The sequence below is a fragment of the Fusarium redolens genome (assembly GCF_020744475.1).
Source record: "Fusarium redolens strain MPI-CAGE-AT-0023 chromosome Unknown BKA55scaffold_21, whole genome shotgun sequence".
Classification (NCBI taxonomy): domain Eukaryota; kingdom Fungi; phylum Ascomycota; class Sordariomycetes; order Hypocreales; family Nectriaceae; genus Fusarium; species Fusarium redolens.
In genome coordinates, this window is record NW_025763684.1 from 444,880 (window position 1) to 461,776 (window position 16,897).

The window sequence follows — 16,897 nt, forward strand, 5'->3', positions numbered from 1 at the left end:
GCTGCCGTCAGGGAGGAGCTTGACGAAGCCGTCACACAGATACACATCAGCTTCGATCTGTGGACGTCTCCAAATAGACTAGCTTTCATTTCGATATTTGGCCACTTCATTGATCGGAGTAACTCACACCAACGCCGGCTACTTGCTTTCAGGAGGTAGATTGGATCTCACGCTGGCGAGAATATCGCCTACACTGTAAAAAATGTTGTCCCTGATTGGGGGATTGATCGCAAGATTGGGGTCTCGATCTGTGACAATGCAGCTAGCAATGACGTTTGCTTGCGAAACTTCTACACGAACCTCGATACCTCGATAACTCGAGCGGATGCGGAGGCACGAAGGATGCGATGTTTCGGGCATATCTTAAACCTTGTTGCCCAAGCTTTCCTCTATGGCGACGATGCAGCTTCTTTTGAACTTCAATCTGAGGCTTATGGCATGCTAGAGCGGGTCGAAGAAGACCTCGAACAATGGCGAGCTAAGGGCCCAGTTGGGAAGCTTCATAATATCGTCAAGTTCATCCGGGCCTCTCCGCAGCGCACTGAAGCATTCAAATCACAAGCTAGGGAGCAGGAAGAAGCAGACATTTATAAGCTTGCGGAAGAGTCAACAGCTGAGCTGGAAGTGATACAAAACAGCCCTACGAGATGGAACTCGACCTACATGATGATCGAGCGCGCCTTGATCAAGCAGTCTGAGCTCAATAGCTTCATCCAAGATTTAGGGCTAGAAGCAGACGCCTCAAAAAGGGTTCCCATGGCCGACATTCTGACCTCCGATGACTGGAAGGTCCTCAGGGAAGTTAGCCATATTTTGGAGCCGATCTACAATATGACAATGAGAACACAAGGATGGGGTACAAGTGGAGGCCACGGCCGGCTCTGGGAGGTCATGACAGGGATGGAGTATATTCTGGAACATCTAAAAGATTGGAGGCTTCTCTACGACGATGAAACTGCGAATCATGCTACGGAGGAAAGACGTAGAGCTCAGGGGGAGGAGCTTGAATCGGTTGCGGATACGAAGTCAATGTCTGCGCGGCCATCTGTAGTCGGGCAAACTCGAGGGCGACCCTTGCGCCAATCACGACTACCATCGCGACTCCAAGGGTTTGAGATCACGCCGTTACACCGCCGTCGCGAAACGGTTCTTTCGGCTTGTCCATCCACCAGCCCATTGTTTAACGAAGGTGCTCTTCCTGTACATTCTCGAGGAGACTACCTGCAGGACGATGCTCGCTCCGTAAGTAACATTGCCAGTATGGAGGGTCAAGAGCGTGCTAGTATCAGGGCAAGCATAAACGCTGCTTGGATTAAGCTGAACGAATATTATACTCTTCTGGGGCGGTCGCCTCTGTTTGCGGCCTCTGTTGTTCTGAATCCGGACCTTGGCCTCCGGTGGCTGGAGACTAATTGGACTTCCCCAGAGCAGCTGCAATGGCTTCGGGATGCAAAGGATGGCATCAAAGCCTACTTTGAGCGTTGGTACTCGAAAAACGACGATGATGCTTCTGAGAGTATTTCGGCCACCTCCTCGTTGACGCCCCGACCTGAGCAAAGTAGGTTTGAGCAGTGGGTGAAAAGTCGACAGCCTAAGCTCTCGGCAACAGGCAGTGAGCTTGAACGATACTATAGGCTCGAGCCGGAACAGGTAGATGACCCTGTTCTTTGGTGGATTGATCATAGCAATGCCTTTCCGCGTTTAAGTAGATTTGCATTGGATGTCCTTGCAATCCCGGCCATGTCAACCGATTGTGAGAGAGCATTCAGTCTTGCGAAGCTTACAGTCAGCTCACAGCGACACTCTCTACTTGGATCGAGCATTGAGTCGATCCAACTACTGAAGAACTGGATTAGGGGAGGGTGTGTTACTCTGGGGGGCCTATGCTTAAGCAACAAGGCAGTCAGATCCCACGGGCAGAATCGTGAGGTTGGGAATAGCTCCACGTGACCTATTATTTATCAGATATCTATTAATTAATCAATCAGATTAGATGCAGAGGGTAAAGTATTAGTTCAGTTCAGATTTACGTCCCCATCTGATTTGATTGATCTGACGGCAGCCCTGAATTTGCTAAAGGAACAAGGGGAATGGTGCATCAGATCACCTTATTGAAGTCAGAAGGTGCAGATCCTTCGAGAGGAGAATGAAACACTCTCGACGTCAACGTGTCCAAACGAAGCGCTTGAGACAAGGAGGAAGTCTAACAGTAGGTCAGGGTCAGGATTTGCAGGGTCAGGATGAGGTCGATGTCGCAGCGAGGACACGTCGGTGTCAGGCCTTCGATGGCGCTGGATCAACAGATAAAGGTAGAGGTGAGCAACCCTACAGCCAAGCCGGCGATTATTCAGCTCGGCCGATCACTTAATGGTGCGAGGCGGGCAAGATCAAGTTGCCTCAGAGGAAGATGCACAAGATTTCGTGGTGGGATAGTGAGGGAAGAAACTGTCGACCTAGTAGCAAGTGCGCTGGGTTGGGACTCATTGGCTATGGTATCTTGCTTTAGTTTGAGGTGACACGGAAGGTTGCAGCAGTGGATAACCCGAAAGTGTGCCGCTTGCCCTACATACCCTGTCGATATCAATCATAGTCGCGCAGACCGGTGCAGATCGCTTAGTGCCGATGAGATGATCTGCGTTATCCCTTCGCCATGAGAGGAAAAAGCTTGCTGCTGTACTACGAGTGTTGGTTGCAACCGAGTTTCCTATTTCATCGCTTAGTATCTACTATGCTTTTTAGCACGGCATAGTCAGCTCGTCTAGGCTGTGACGCTTCTCAGACATGACACCTTGACAGTAATAATTCCAGTGTACTCATTAACGCGCAGAAACCCTTGATCTTTTCATTCGTCGCTCCACCAAACTGTTATGCATCAGGCTCTGATCCCTGAGAGTTTTGGCTTAAATGCTTCCGTGTAAAGAAGCTTCAATTCAATGAGTTCCGACTAAATCCTTATGACCGTTCAGTTTCGCTATTTACTGGCGAATTTCTCCCAGGCACTGATTTGCGGCCATCCGAATACCGCTATGGCCATCGCCAACAAGCTTACTCGAGAAGCTGTGCGCTGACCCACTCATCCCTAGCATCGATCTCAGTGCCTGCTGCTGCTCCATCCTTCTCTAGCGGCAACTTTAACCATCTTATACCCCTGATATCGCAGACAGTATGATCGAACAACCCTCCTAGGGGCCGCCGTAGATGGTTGTAAGGTGATGCGGCGGCGACTGCTAGGAAGCGGCGGCGCGTACAATGAGTGGCCTCACTATCCTCTCTCGAATCGGAAGCCCGCGGCACAGAGTCTTTGTAATTCCGTTCTGATGTGGGCGTTGAGATTTTCCGCTGAAGTCTGCAGAGAACTCCCCTCCAGCTACCAACCCCTCTACCTCTAGGTTGATCCAGCGACTCATAAGACTTCATGAACTTGGGTAGGATTGAGTCCTCCATGAGCTCAAGGACGGTCTTGACGGCATCATCCAATGTCGATGGATATGGGGGAAGTGCAGAAGAACGTAATCCGAGAAGTCGAGTCCTAATTTCAGAGGGAAGGTTGACCTCGCGATGTCCGTTAGGAAGGATATAGGTACCCAGAAGATCTTCCCATAGTTCCTGCAGGTAATCGTAATGGCGTCTTAGATATTCCCAAGGGATTTCTTTTTCCTCGACTATCTCTGCGTAGTGAGCTCGGTATTTCGAGGCATCTTGGATGAATTGAAAGGTTTCTAGGCAATGGTTTTTTGAAAGATAGGCTGTGAAATCATTTAGTCTCGAAGCGTCAGAAGCTAAATTAGAGATAACTTCAGGTAATAATGACATTATAAAATGTCTCTTCGGGATGAGAGAACAGTGGAGGTTTCTAGCAGCCGAAGAGATAGTTAGCTTACAATATCTCGCATCGGGACCAAGGGCAACGCTCCGCACCCTGTTATCCACCACCATCTTGCGGCCAGGCAGAAGTGTGTGGTGAAAACCCTGATTTAACCTGGCGCACATGGGTGGTTTCCACCCCGTCTTCATTTGAGATGTCAGGCGACAAAGTTTTTTTTACCGCTAGCGTTAGTGCTGCTGACCTGCCACAAAATACAGGGTCCTCGAGATATCTGCTTCTAAAGCCAAGCGTGCATCTCCTCTACTATTCCACTTCTAATTTCTAATTATCACCAACTTCGATCTACCGCAGTTATAATCAGTCTAAAGGGAATTATATCGATAAAATGGACGACCCGTTATGGACATGGCCAGCCTGGAAATTCGGCATGAAACAAGAGGATTTGTTCACCAAGCTCCACGACCAGTACAATACCTACACGATCCCCATCCAAGATGCTGAAGCTTTTTATTGTGACATAGCCGAAATATCCTACGAAGCGCAGTCGACAGCCGAATTTCACCATTTAGCCAGCCATCGCAGACAACAACGTCTCTCCGAATTAAATAAATCTCTTGAATCCGCAAGTCTTGAAATCATTGGAAACCCAAAGCTCATCAAGATGCCTCAGTGGGAACATGCAGTCCGGCTCTTCCAAACAAACTCTTTGGACTCCCTCGTCCGATACTTCGCTTCTTACCTCCCCACCGACCACATTTGGCACCCGCCATGCCAAGATTCAGCCCTTGCCGCCACTCACGCTTTTTCCACTTCTTTACCGAAAAGACGGTGCAAGCGCCACAAAACGAATGAGGCGGTCGGCTCCGGGAGACAGACCTTGGTATCGTCGTCGATGGAGCTTGGCCGCCTTCCAGCGAAAGACCAACTTCTGGCGTCCGACAAAGCCTTGGAATCTACTTGCCCTGCTGCATTTTCCTCATTCTCAGAAAGGGCCATTAAGCATACTCGACCCCATGAACACAGCTCCTACATCAACCATAGGGTAGCCGTGTTGACTTCTGGTGATGGCATGTCGACCATGTCAGATTTCGATACATTTACAAGAGCTCAGTACAGGATTAAAAATACAGTCAACGAGACAGTACGACTTGACAAGAGATTATCTACTAAAATATCTCTCAAGCAGGTTGGCCTTGCAAGAAAGCACTCGGGAGGTCAGAGAGTGCGTTGTGTTGATTCACAAGTGAGCGCATTCCCTGAGACATTGATATCTTCACCCCCAGATTTATCACTTCCAGTGTCTTTACAGATTCCGGTCGCATCAGATGGCATTATTCAAGTTTCTGCTGGCGTTACCGTGGGATTGAAGCGCAAACGTTAAGCGACAAAAACTCTTAAGGAAGCTTTTTCGTCTTTACATATTCATATTATACCTTAAAAAATCACATAATCTCGTTAAATGAAATTAGTATTGGGAGATCCAAGACTCCCTCTTTCCTTAGGATCCAGACTATCTGTCTGAAAATCCTAAATTCAAGAGTTTAGAGTCCAGGATGAAATCATTTAGAGATATAAACTCAAGAAGAACAGTCATCTCAGGATTTAATAAAAGTTGAATAAATATAAATGTTCCATTTACCATTGATGCGCAATGTGAACAACAATTAACGCATTATTAATTAGAGCCAGATCAACTCTTTAATCGAGCATAAGCTTCGGCAAACCCGAAGATCTTTGAATCCCGAGCACTGTACCCCCGGAGAACCGTACTAGCATGTGGCTTATCTCTTTGAGCGGCACAAGGCATCAAAAGGTCACTCGCCCCACTTCACTTACTAACCACACTAGTACCTGCGGGGTATATAAAGTTCTCGTCAGATAGCTGCTTAATTTTTCACCACCAAATTCATCAAAAACCTCACACAAATAGCCCCTAGCCTGTCGTAATTAAAACGATAAGCTCTTCAAAGATACGAGATAGCTTAGATAATCACAGCTTTAATACCCTGCCTTTAAGAGCAGCTAATGACCCCACCGGCGTGCCTAATTTTCCGCCCGAAGAGGGCCGCGGTGATGATTTTCAACCTTTCAAGTTAGAATATCATGATTTCAAGATCAACCCTCTGCCCAAGGAACCACTTGAATTATTCCAGCTTTTTATACCTATTTCCCTTATACAGTCATGGGTCGACTACACCAACAGCTAGGTCACTTACTTACTTAAAAATGCCATTATTAATAACTAGAATACCCCCCTTTCTAAACACTCACGCATCCTTAAATAGGAAGGCATCTCTACTTTAACGGCTTATATATGGCTTAGAGTCATTATTTACCTAGGGATTCATAGGGAAATATCAATAAAAGACCATTAGAGGGCACCTAGCCTAGGAGATTAGCGCCCTCTTCACTCAATTATTAAGTTCATGCCGCTACGGAAGTTCGAGCTAATCAACAGGTATTTCCATACTTTTGACTACACCAAAGTCGATGTAAGGAATAAGGGGGATCTTCCAAAGACCTTCCAAGCGGCTGAAGAGTGGTCTGACCTTATATAGAAGGTATTAAACAAGCTCTATCTTCCAGGGACTAATCTGACTGTAGATGAGTGTATGGTGCCGTTTACAGGCAGATCGAAAGAGATAACGCTTATTAAGGGAAAGCCTATACCGGTAGGCTTCAAAGTCTGGGTTATCGCCTAACAGGGCTTCTTTCTTCGGTGGCTTTGGCATGTAAAGTCATCACCATATACCGCTGTTATCGTTAACCTACCTATAGCGAAGCCGCAAGGCAAGAAGGGAAAGCTACGGACCGAGATCCCTCTCAGTAATACACAGAGCATCGTGGTTCACCTAGTAAAAAGGCTGCTTCCTTAGATATATCATGTCTTCACAGATAACCTCTTCTTGTCACCGCAGCTCTTCCGCCTCCTTCGGCAGCTTGGCTTTGGTGCCACAGGCACGGCACGCCCTAACTGCGGCATTAGCACCGAGATAAAGCGGATAAAAGAGACCGGCAAAGCTCCTGACGGCACGCCTTTGAGATATAACGAGGTCATATTGATCCCGATGCCGGATAAACAGGTATAGACGACTTTTAGCTGTGTTTCCCTTACTAATTTGTCCCTTTTTATTCCCCCTAGGTTATCCAAATCGCTTAGAAGGATAGCAGCGTAGTGCTCTTTATTTCAACTGTGCACAGCGGCGCCCCTCACAAGCGCACACTAAAAAAGAGGAAGCTGCCGGCTAAGAGAGGCACGAAGGCAGAGGCACAACAGCTACAGCGCCTTTTTAACGGGAATAGCTTCAAAATGATCCCTATACCTACTGTTGCCGCTCAGTATAACGATGAAATGAATCACGTGGACCGCGGTGATCAGATAAGGTCCTATACGACGTATGAGCATCGATTCCGCCGCGGTCCGTGGCAGGCGTTGCTTTGGAGCTTCCTCCTCAAAGTCGCACTTGCGAATAGCTTCATTTTGCAAAAGAAGACCCGGCACCCTCGTTGGAAGCCTTATAGCACGCTACGAGCTTGGAAGGAATGCATCTGCAACGCGATTTTCAACACATATGCTGCTGAAGGCGGCACAAGGAAGAGAAGTCGGTCAGGGAAGGAAGAAGACATCGAGGATATAGAAGCACGGCAAAATCACCTACAAAGAGATATCAATCATGTCCGCCGAGGCAGCTATTCGCCCTGCTTAGCTTGCAAAGGCTACCGGCAAGGGCAGCCTCGACCCTTTAAAAAAAGGAAGGAAAAAGGAGGCTATCTCGAGCCGATATCAGGAAATCAAGGGTGCCGGAAGACTAGGTACGGTTGCAAAGTATGTGATGTAGCGATTTGTAACAATGCTGACTGTTGGTACCTCTATCACACGCCAATTTAGGTGTGGGTGAATGTACCGATCGTCGCGATCATTTTGATTGGCCCCCGACCCCGGTCGTGACCTCACTGATGCCTTGTGCCGCTCAAAGAGATAGTATAAAGAGACGATAAAGTAGGTTGACATCAGGATGATGGTGATAACGGTGCGAAAGGAGCTAGCACCCCACAATAGGACACATGGTACGTACGTACGTAGTTGACACATGCCTTGATGCCCGTACTACGTCACCTGCTCTCAAATACTGGGTCTAACACCGACCCCTCTATTTTCAACGAAATGTTTTTGAGGATTACTATGCCAATAGGAACCGACAATTAAATACACCTCAACCTGTTCCCTTTTTCAATCAGTCACTTATCCATAGTCCCAAATTATTATCATGGACCAGCAAGAAACCTCCGAGCTCAATACAGAGAACAACAACCGTCTCTTAAATCGATATGGAATAGTTCCTAGCAGAGGGAAGCTTCTTCATCACCAGTTAGAAGTTAGTAGATATATTCTGTCTATAACCAGTAAGAATCAACCTGACTCAATGTTCAATGGAAGAGGATGAAGTATTTCGATTCGGGTGATTTTTCCCCTCATGCAAGCTCAGAGGTCTTCTGATATCGGGACTGTCGCAACTGGTAGCGAACACCCCATTCGACGGGATATATCGATCCCTACATGTTCAGTATCAGGCTCTAGCAATCTCGATGAAAGTACCGATCAGTATTTATTAGCTGAGGAGAAGACTGGCGAGCTGAAGCTTACTGCCCAAAGTCACCTTCAACAAGAGACGGAAGCCCAGCGAGAGAACGAGCGTCGTGAAACAAAGCAGGAACATAACTTCTAGATGTGGGCCGCCATGGCTTAGGTAGCCGACCCGCCTGGATCGGAAACAGAAACTTAATAGCATCAGAGGATACCCATCTGTTACATGAGAGGGTTCAATATGCCGAGAACCCTAGCGCACTTTCATCGCAATAGAAAATCTACAACTTACACAAAGTCATAATGTTTACAAACGACATAGCTACTATATGTTACAAATATACTGGCTTTGGCTATGTTTCCAAGCTCCAACTCAGTGTCTCGTTCTTCCGAGAGATGATGACAGTCATTACCGATGGAGGGCCATCAACAAGGCACTCAAATATATTCACCGAGACAAGATGGAGGGAGCTGTACTATCACTCGTATAGTAAATGATCTCATAACCGGCGTAGAATCAATCCTAGATTCAAGTTCCTTTATGTTTTATCACCTGATGCCCTCTGTTTCAAAATGATGTGTCGAAAATCCAAGTAGTTCTCCACGCCCTGCCGCCCAACTGCTCGAATGCATAGCAGAGACATCTTGCCAATAATGCCAGGAACCTGGGTTAGAAATTTAAGAAATGCTTAAAGTTGAAATAAAACTTACACTGCTTCTTAGACACCTAGTCTAACACACGTCAGATCTTACTTGGGGTTGAGATATGAACAGTGGCAAATAAATGATCAAGCTTCTACCCGCTTCCAAGTATACCCCGAGAGATGGCTCAGCTTAAACCCCCAGATTGCTTTTCGTAACTTACGTACGCAATACGGATCTACTTGCATCGCAGCCTCAGATAATCCTTTATCGTGATGGCACGCCGTGGTCAGGATCAAGCCAGAATAGTTAGATAATGCTACTGCGTCCTCGGCAAACTCATCATCTCTTTCACATGCTAGGTTTAGCACGTGCTTAAACAAGGCATTTGTAAGTGGGGTAACGTCAAGTGCAAGGTCCCAACAAATCGACTTAACTAAACTCAACAAAAAATAATACTATTATAAGGCTAAAAACTTATTAAGATATGGATGTTTTTTTAGCATAAGAATCACAATTCTACACTCCATAGAAACAGTGACCGCCTAAGCTAGAACATTAAAACATACATTTTCCCGGTGACGCTGCCTAACGATATATCTCCGCTACCATGGCGGGAACATCTCTCTGGGACTACATCTTCATTCGCGCATCCATATTTCTCTTACACCTTATCGCACCACTTAGCGTTACTTATTCATTAGTCAGCCTACTAGCCTGCCTTCCATTTCAGTTCCCGCGAGTACTACAGGCTTGGCTCTCTCTGGAGGCTCTTTTCTATTTGGCTATCTACCTACCGCTGAATAAATACCACCAGAGGGCCGCAAAACACCCCGTCCCGCCCTGCCGCGCCGATCGTCGGAAGTTATTCCTAAAATGCCACAATAATATTCCCGACCCGGCTCAGTACCTAAGAAAATGGTTCCGGAATGCGCCAGTTTCCGAGATTAAGCGCGATAATGTCAAGGACTTCTTCCGGTGGGCATTCTTAACACAGGAGACCATGACTCGACCTTTGACGAGGAATTAGAAGAGTATACCCAAGAGATAGAGAAGCTGCTGGGCAAGAAGCTAGAGCCTGGCCGCGGAAACGCCAAATGCCTCCGGTTGACTCTCGAGAAGGTAGAGATGTTGCATCGGAGCTTAACGTGGTATCTAGTAAGTTACTCACATGACTATGCGCCCAAGTACTGGTTCATGTACCCCAGGTTGCTAACTTTGTTCGTACTACCCTCTAGTGCGTGTTTGTTGTCGACACCATAGCGTCTATCTCTTTACGATACCACTCGTTCAACTTTCATCGCACGTCGTTTTCGCAGTTTTTACCACCTTTCCCCTACGTCTTTTCGCTCTATTTGCGACCTGCACCTCCCATGCGAACAGCCTTACTTACTGGCACCGTCCACATACGTCCAAGACAAGGCTGCCTATTCTATTCATTCACGGCATCGGCGTGGGGCTTTACCCATACATAAACTTCTTAGCCGATATCAATGCCCATGTTGCCGGGAATTCTTCAGATGGGCAGGTTGGCATCATCGCTATAGAAATTATGTCGGTAAGCTCTAGGATAACATACGAGGCAATGTTGAAAGACGAAATGTGCGATGAGGTTCGTCGCATATTGACCGCACATGGGTGGGAAAAGTGTGTCTTGGCATCACATTCGTAAGTACCACTCCTGAAGTGACTCCACTCCCTTACCTGTTTGACATTGACGGTGGAAAGATACGGAAGCGTGGTTGCCGCGCAACTCCTTCGTAGCCGGAGATCTCACAGCATATTGGCCCCGCATTGTTTATTGACCCGGTGTCTTTTCTACTTCATCTACCTGACGTGGCCTATAATTTTGTATGCCAGCTCTGTCCCCAAATAGACCGATGACACTGACTAAACTCTAATGCTTTAGATATGTAGACGGCCAAATCAACCTAATGAGTATCTACTCTCCTACTTTGGTTCCAAGGATATAGGCATAGCTCATACGCTATTCCGCCGTTTCTTCTGGGCTGATAACCTATTGTGGAAGGAGGACATCCGAGATCATCCCGTGACTGTGGTCTTGGCCGGCAGAGACAGTGTGATCGACACGAAAGCAATTCGGGCATATTTGCTGGGTTCAGACAATTGGACCTTAGAAACTACGGACTTAAGGGATTTCGGGCAGAAAGGTGATAGATTGGACGTGATCTGGTTTCAAGATCTGGACCACGGCCAGGTCTTTGATGAAAAGAGGACAAGAAGCAGTCTGGTTGAGATTGTTTGGACGTTTTGCAAAAAGTAGCCGACATAATTCGTTCTCATTACAGTGGTAGGTTGAAATGAGGTTATCGAATATGATGAGCAAGTTCTCCCGCTTTGCATAGAGGTGAACCTTCAATTTCCTATAAGTGGTCGGCTAGATCCTCCTGGCCTTAGCCGTCGATTGAGTCCTCGCAAAGCCCATCGATGTGTCCCGCACTCCCCAATCGATCGACCAACAAGGTATAGATAGCCAAAAAAGAGTTGCACAGAGCATAATAATGGCAACCTGGCAATCAGCCCGTAACTTTTCCCAAAACTCCAGTAGGGATAGCCCAGAATGTCAAAGCGATGATAATATAGAGTCCCACAAGCTGCAGCCTGCTTAGTACGCTCTAGGTATAGAAGCACAGGGGAACATAAACTTACCATGGCTCCCTCCAAATAGTTAGATTTCCCATCCTGCACCGTGGCCGTCACGACTAAAACAGATACAGCGAAGATAACTGTCTCAACTGCCCCAAGCATCAGCAAGCGTGTTGAAAGTTGCTTATGTGCTCATGATAACTCACAAATATTGAAATTCAGACCCATCGGCACATTTATTGCCCAACCCAAGACAACCAGCAACGGCGTAACCAGCAGCGCAATCTGGATGCTGGATCCGATTGCAACACCCGTGGCCTTGTTTCCACGTAACCAGTCAGATCACAATAAAACAACTAAGTAAGGAAGCAGGTTGCCACTCACCAAATCCATCTTATTCCTTACAGCCATCACACACGCCGTGGCGTGCTCGGCTGCGTTGCCGACAATGGGGATCAAGATCAAGCCAATAAAGCTCTTGCTAGTATGCTCGTCTTTGGCGATGCTGTCGATACTGCCAACCAAGTAATCTGCACAGAAGGAGATAACAACGGTCACGGCAACCAGTACCGCTGTAGCAGACCAAGGACTCATTACTGATTCAGGCTCGTCCGCCTCCTCGTCAAGGGAGGAAGTTCCACCGCTCCACTCGCTGAATAGATTCTTGTGCGTCCGCAGCTGGAAGCACAGATACAGGGCGTACAGCATAAGAAGGATGATGGCCGTCCCGTGTGAGTGCCAAAGGATGGATTCGGTTTTACCATGCTGATCAGAGCTGTCGAGGATGCTGTAGAGCTACATGTCGACATTAGTGTTCTTCCTGATGCTGATTGTATCACAGTTCTTTGAGGACTGTGCTCTAGGAGGCTGCTCACAGTAGCGGGAATGATCATTGAGGCGGCTGATAGCGCTAACAAGGAGCATGTTGTTTGTGCCATCGCACTGGTGAAGGTCTGCTCGGTGCCGTTGCCTGAGTCATCCTTCATGTTGACAAGGCCGCCGAGAAGAAAGCTACTGCCCATGACAAGAAGAAGATTGGATAGAATGGAACCAAGCATTGACGACTGCACGACTTCGATTTGGTTTTTCTTTAGGGCGACAATACTCACGATAAGCTCAACTGCGTTGCCAAAAGTGGAATTCAGCAGCCCTCCTAATGTCTCGCCAAGTGGGATAGAAATCTCTTCCGTAGCAAAGGATAACACCCCTGCCAGGGGAATAATGGCAATGAAGTTCAGCGAGAATACAGCCGCAGGGCTCCAACCAAGCACGCCAGCAATGATACCCAATGGCACGAATGGGAGAAGGACGTTGACGTAGTCTATCGCGTCAGTTCAGTCGTAGTTCAATCAACCAACAGGGACATGCTTACTGCTCATTAGCGTAACTTTAGTGATATGGAAAGTATTTGCTGGCCATCTGATCAGACGATTATGACTGTCTTTGCCAGGCGTGCTTGCGCCATCAAATAAGCGCCTTATGAATCCATGGCGCTCCTCATCCACGGGTAGTACGTGAAGCAGCGGGGATCCCTCGTAGTAGAGCCCAGGGTTGGCGGCTTCATGGTCGCTGGAGATGCGGTTGACCCTTCGGCCCGAGTTTCTACCTGACCAAGTGCGGCGGACCTGCTTGCGAAAGGCTGGGTAGGCTGCTTACGCGGAAAAGATTAGGTAACGATGGCGTGTGCAGCTCGGGCGCGAGTTTCAAATGATAGGAGCATAGTGGGATCTGAGGCTTCAATGCTTACCAATCATAGTTCTGTCACAGTTTTAAAACCCAAAAGAATTATGGAAAGGCAGGGTTGGATCAAGCGCTCACTGGCGTCTTGCCCATATTATATATCGAAGCGCCAAAAACGCGGGTGACAGAAACGCCACCAAGTCTCCATCGGAGACGGAGTGCAACATCGAGTTCGCATACGTACGTCCGCCACTCGAGTCACCTATAGAGCAAAATTGGGCCCAATCATTGGCAAGTGAACAAGGCAGACAACCTCTGCGCCCCTCTAAGGCTAGTTATTCTGTAGCTCGAAGCCGGAATAGGGCGCTCTACCATGGTATAAACAGGTTGCACATAAATATATAAACCCGTTATTCTAGTTCCACCAACGATGCCACGTCTCGATTCTTTGCAAATAAACAGTATTAACCCCCCCCCATTGTTTTCGTCACAGGCGCTATTCAAAAGAATCAATATCCCATTTAGAGAGTATCACAGCACGATGGTCCATTCAGCCGATTAAAACTCTCGCTGGTGCAGGTACTGGAATGACGTCGAGCACCGCAAGATAACCTTTAGATTTAATTAAATAAATTTCGCAACAGAAAGGTGGCCACTAGTTACTGAGCCCTGACCATCGACGTCCAACACCCGCTCCGATATCGACTCATCAGGACTGTTCACTGATTACTGCAAGTAACACTGCTGTTGGCACAGATCTCGTGACGTAGCCTAGCTCCTGGACGTAGATAGGGAAGAATAGACGTATAGCACTATTTGTTATAAGAATGCTCGCTAACGGCAGTTTAATTTATTCTGTAGCGAAAAACGATTTACTTAATGAAAGACTGATCCAGAAGTATGAATGGGTACTGACTGAGTACGAGAAAAACATCAAGTAGTGATAATCTAAAGCCGGGACTCGAGGTACGAGGTTGCGCCTCCTCAACACTTTTGGAACACTCACTTAATTGATTTGCCGTCAGCATTTCAAGGCAGTATGCTCATAAACAAGATATGCTTATGGAGGATTTTTGAGCATCACAATCCGACAGCGGGGCGTGTTCCTCCTCTGCCTACGGGTTAGCCCGTAAGGCTGTATATGATCTCATTGGATACTGTCATATCATGGCTATTGACGTACTTGTTACGTACCAGTCGTCGCGCCTTTCACTGTCAACCCCGCCTTCCCAACATTTCAACGTTGTCCTTTGTTCTCACACGCTGAACAGACTTATCTCATCGGCGCTTAATAACAACCACTGCTGAATTGAGCTCACTATGCGTGAGATTGTGAGTCTGCTTCTAATCATGCCTTGGAAGCTCCACAAACTAACCTTGAACTCCCTTTTCGCTATAGGTGCATCTTCAAGCTGGCCAATGTGTGAGTATCACGCCCTTCTCGTTACATTTCTTTCTCATTTCTTCTTAATGCAGCATATTAACCCTAATAGGGCAACCAAATCGGCTCTGCCTTCTGGCAGACCATTTCGGGCGAGCATGGTTTGGATAGCAGTGGCATGTAGGCAACCTATTCAAAACGCCACTTAATATTCATCCTTCTCACGCATCAATCTAGGTATAATGGGACCTCCGAACTACAGCTTGCGCGCATAAACGTCTATTTTAATGAGGTGCGTGATATTGCGTAACCTATTCTAAATTATTCTCGGCCTCTGATCGAGTTCGCATAGACATCCAGTAACAAGTATGTGCCACGTGCCGTGCTCGTTGATCTAGAACCTGGCACAATGGATGCGGTGCGCTCCGGCCCGCTTAGCCAGCTCTTTCGTCCCGACAACTTTGTCTTTGGACACTCGAGCGCCGGAAATAACTGGGCTAAGGGTCACTACACCGAGGGCGCTGAGTTGATTGATCAGGTACTGGACGTGGTCCGTCGTGAGGCCGAAGGCTGCGACTCCCTCCAAGGCTTCCAAATCACCCACTCGCTCGGTGGCGGTACGGGCTCCGGCATGGGCACGCTGCTGATTTCCAAGATTCGTGAAGGTGAGATTGATACCACTGATGTGACGCACATTTCGAAGCACTTTCTCTCACAGTTCTAACCGCCTATTAAGAGTTCCCGGATCGTATGATGGCTACCTTCAGTGTAGTACCGTCTCCCAAGGTGTCTGATACCGTCGTGGAGCCGTATAATGCCACGCTTTCGGTCCATCAGCTGGTTGAAAATTCAGATGCGACTTTCTGTATCGATAATGAGGCTCTGTATGATATCTGCAAGGGTACCCTGAAGCTGTCGAATCCTTCCTATGGCGACCTTAATCACCTTGTATCAACCGTCATGTCTGGGGTGTCAACTTCACTGCGCTTTCCCGGACAGCTAAACTCTGACCTTCGCAAGATGGCCGTTAATCTGGTAGGAATATCCGTTTTATCAAGGCACATATCGCTGTAATCGAAGAATGTTGTGGCTAAGCATTCCTCCTCCTCGTCTAGGTTCCCTTCCCCCGCCTACATTTCTTCATGGTTGGCTTTGCGCCCCTCACCAGCCGTGGCTCGCACTCGTTCAGTGCTGTCTCTATCCCCGAGCTTATCCAGCAGCTGTTTGACCCAAGGAACATGATGACGGGCTCTGATTTTCGAAACGGCCGTTACCTTACTTGCTCTGCCATCTTTCGCGGGAGGGTGTCTGCGAAGGAGGTGGAGGACCAGATGCACAAGATTCAGCAGAAAAACTCGGCTTACTTTGTTGAATGGATTCCTAATAACGTGCAGACGAGTCTATGCTCTGTCCCCCCGCAGGGGTTGAAGATGTCGTCAACTTTTGTCGGTAACTCGACTGCCATCCAAGAGATCTTTAAGCGCGTTGGCGAGCAGTTCACCGCTATGTTTCGCCGCAAGGCCTTCTTGCATTGGTATACTGGAGAAGGCATGGACGAGATGGAGTTTACGGAGGCTGAGTCGAATATGAATGACCTGGTATCAGAGTACCAGCAGTATCAGGACGCCGTCATCGACGACGTCTATAGCGTGGAAGAGTATGACGAGGAGGAAGTCCCCGCCAAGCTCGACGCTTAGTCCATCGCAAGCTTGTGGTCGGACAGCACATGGCTTGTCATAGTGGGCTCACATAAGGTCATGGCGCCCTGGAGAAGCAGCGACTACTGAAGGACAATCATTGTATTCCCAATAGGGCTTGGTGGTTGCTAGGCAGTCCAGTTAGTTCGCGCCATTACGTATTAAAGATCCCACATAGCTCTCGAGTGGTTGAAAGACGTCTATCTACCTTAAACAGAGCCTTGTAATACGTCAGATAAGAGACTCATTATCCTTAACGGTCAGGAAAGCCATACACAGGTGATGTTGGAAAATCCGGGGATCCCCCTTCCCTTCAGGGTTTAGACTGTTAGTCTGAAAGTCCTAGATTTAGAGTTCAAAGTCCTAGATGAACCCATCTAGAGATATAAACCCGAGAACTCTCATCTCAGTAATGAACAATCAAGTTTTACAAATATATATTTTTTCACCCAGCACTACTGCGCAATATAAACAACAGG

The 16,897-nt window shown here is 47.6% G+C and overlaps 5 protein-coding genes across 5 annotated transcripts; 3 read left to right on the plus strand and 2 right to left on the minus strand.

Moving 5' to 3' along the window:
• Positions 1 to 3,045: 3,045 nt before the first annotated feature.
• Positions 3,046 to 3,813, minus strand: BKA55DRAFT_525311 (RGS domain-containing protein; the record flags this gene model as incomplete). Its single annotated transcript, XM_046188753.1, has 1 exon — positions 3,046 to 3,813. The coding sequence occupies one exon, from the start codon at positions 3,811 to 3,813 to the stop codon at positions 3,046 to 3,048; it is 768 nt and encodes a 255-aa protein (XP_046043445.1).
• A 187-nt stretch (positions 3,814 to 4,000) lies between these two features.
• BKA55DRAFT_582285 (uncharacterized protein) lies at positions 4,001 to 5,466 on the plus strand. The gene has a single exon (XM_046194110.1). It carries the CDS (start codon positions 4,212 to 4,214, stop codon positions 5,205 to 5,207), a length of 996 nt encoding a protein of 331 aa, XP_046043446.1. The 5' UTR covers positions 4,001 to 4,211; the 3' UTR covers positions 5,208 to 5,466.
• A 4,120-nt stretch (positions 5,467 to 9,586) lies between these two features.
• BKA55DRAFT_582306 (uncharacterized protein) lies at positions 9,587 to 10,985 on the plus strand. The gene is given in 6 exon segments (XM_046194111.1): positions 9,587 to 9,608; positions 9,621 to 10,014; positions 10,077 to 10,211; positions 10,292 to 10,359; positions 10,437 to 10,904; positions 10,963 to 10,985. The coding sequence occupies 4 exon segments, from the start codon at positions 9,664 to 9,666 to the stop codon at positions 10,723 to 10,725; spliced, it is 843 nt and encodes a 280-aa protein (XP_046043447.1). The 5' UTR covers positions 9,587 to 9,608; positions 9,621 to 9,663; the 3' UTR covers positions 10,726 to 10,904; positions 10,963 to 10,985.
• A 605-nt stretch (positions 10,986 to 11,590) lies between these two features.
• Positions 11,591 to 13,493, minus strand: BKA55DRAFT_545056 (Sodium/calcium exchanger protein-domain-containing protein; the record flags this gene model as incomplete). Its single annotated transcript, XM_046190779.1, has 7 exons — positions 11,591 to 11,668; positions 11,724 to 11,809; positions 11,867 to 11,978; positions 12,045 to 12,455; positions 12,536 to 12,981; positions 13,033 to 13,285; positions 13,479 to 13,493. The coding sequence occupies 7 exons, from the start codon at positions 13,491 to 13,493 to the stop codon at positions 11,591 to 11,593; spliced, it is 1,401 nt and encodes a 466-aa protein (XP_046043448.1).
• Positions 13,494 to 14,557: 1,064 nt separating this feature from the next.
• BKA55DRAFT_582313 (beta-1 and beta-2 tubulin) lies at positions 14,558 to 15,928 on the plus strand. The gene is made up of 6 exons (XM_046194112.1): positions 14,558 to 14,672; positions 14,740 to 14,763; positions 14,834 to 14,901; positions 14,959 to 15,013; positions 15,074 to 15,386; positions 15,458 to 15,928. Exons 1-6 carry the CDS (start codon positions 14,661 to 14,663, stop codon positions 15,793 to 15,795), a joined length of 810 nt encoding a protein of 269 aa, XP_046043449.1. The 5' UTR covers positions 14,558 to 14,660; the 3' UTR covers positions 15,796 to 15,928.
• Positions 15,929 to 16,897: the final 969 nt, after the last annotated feature.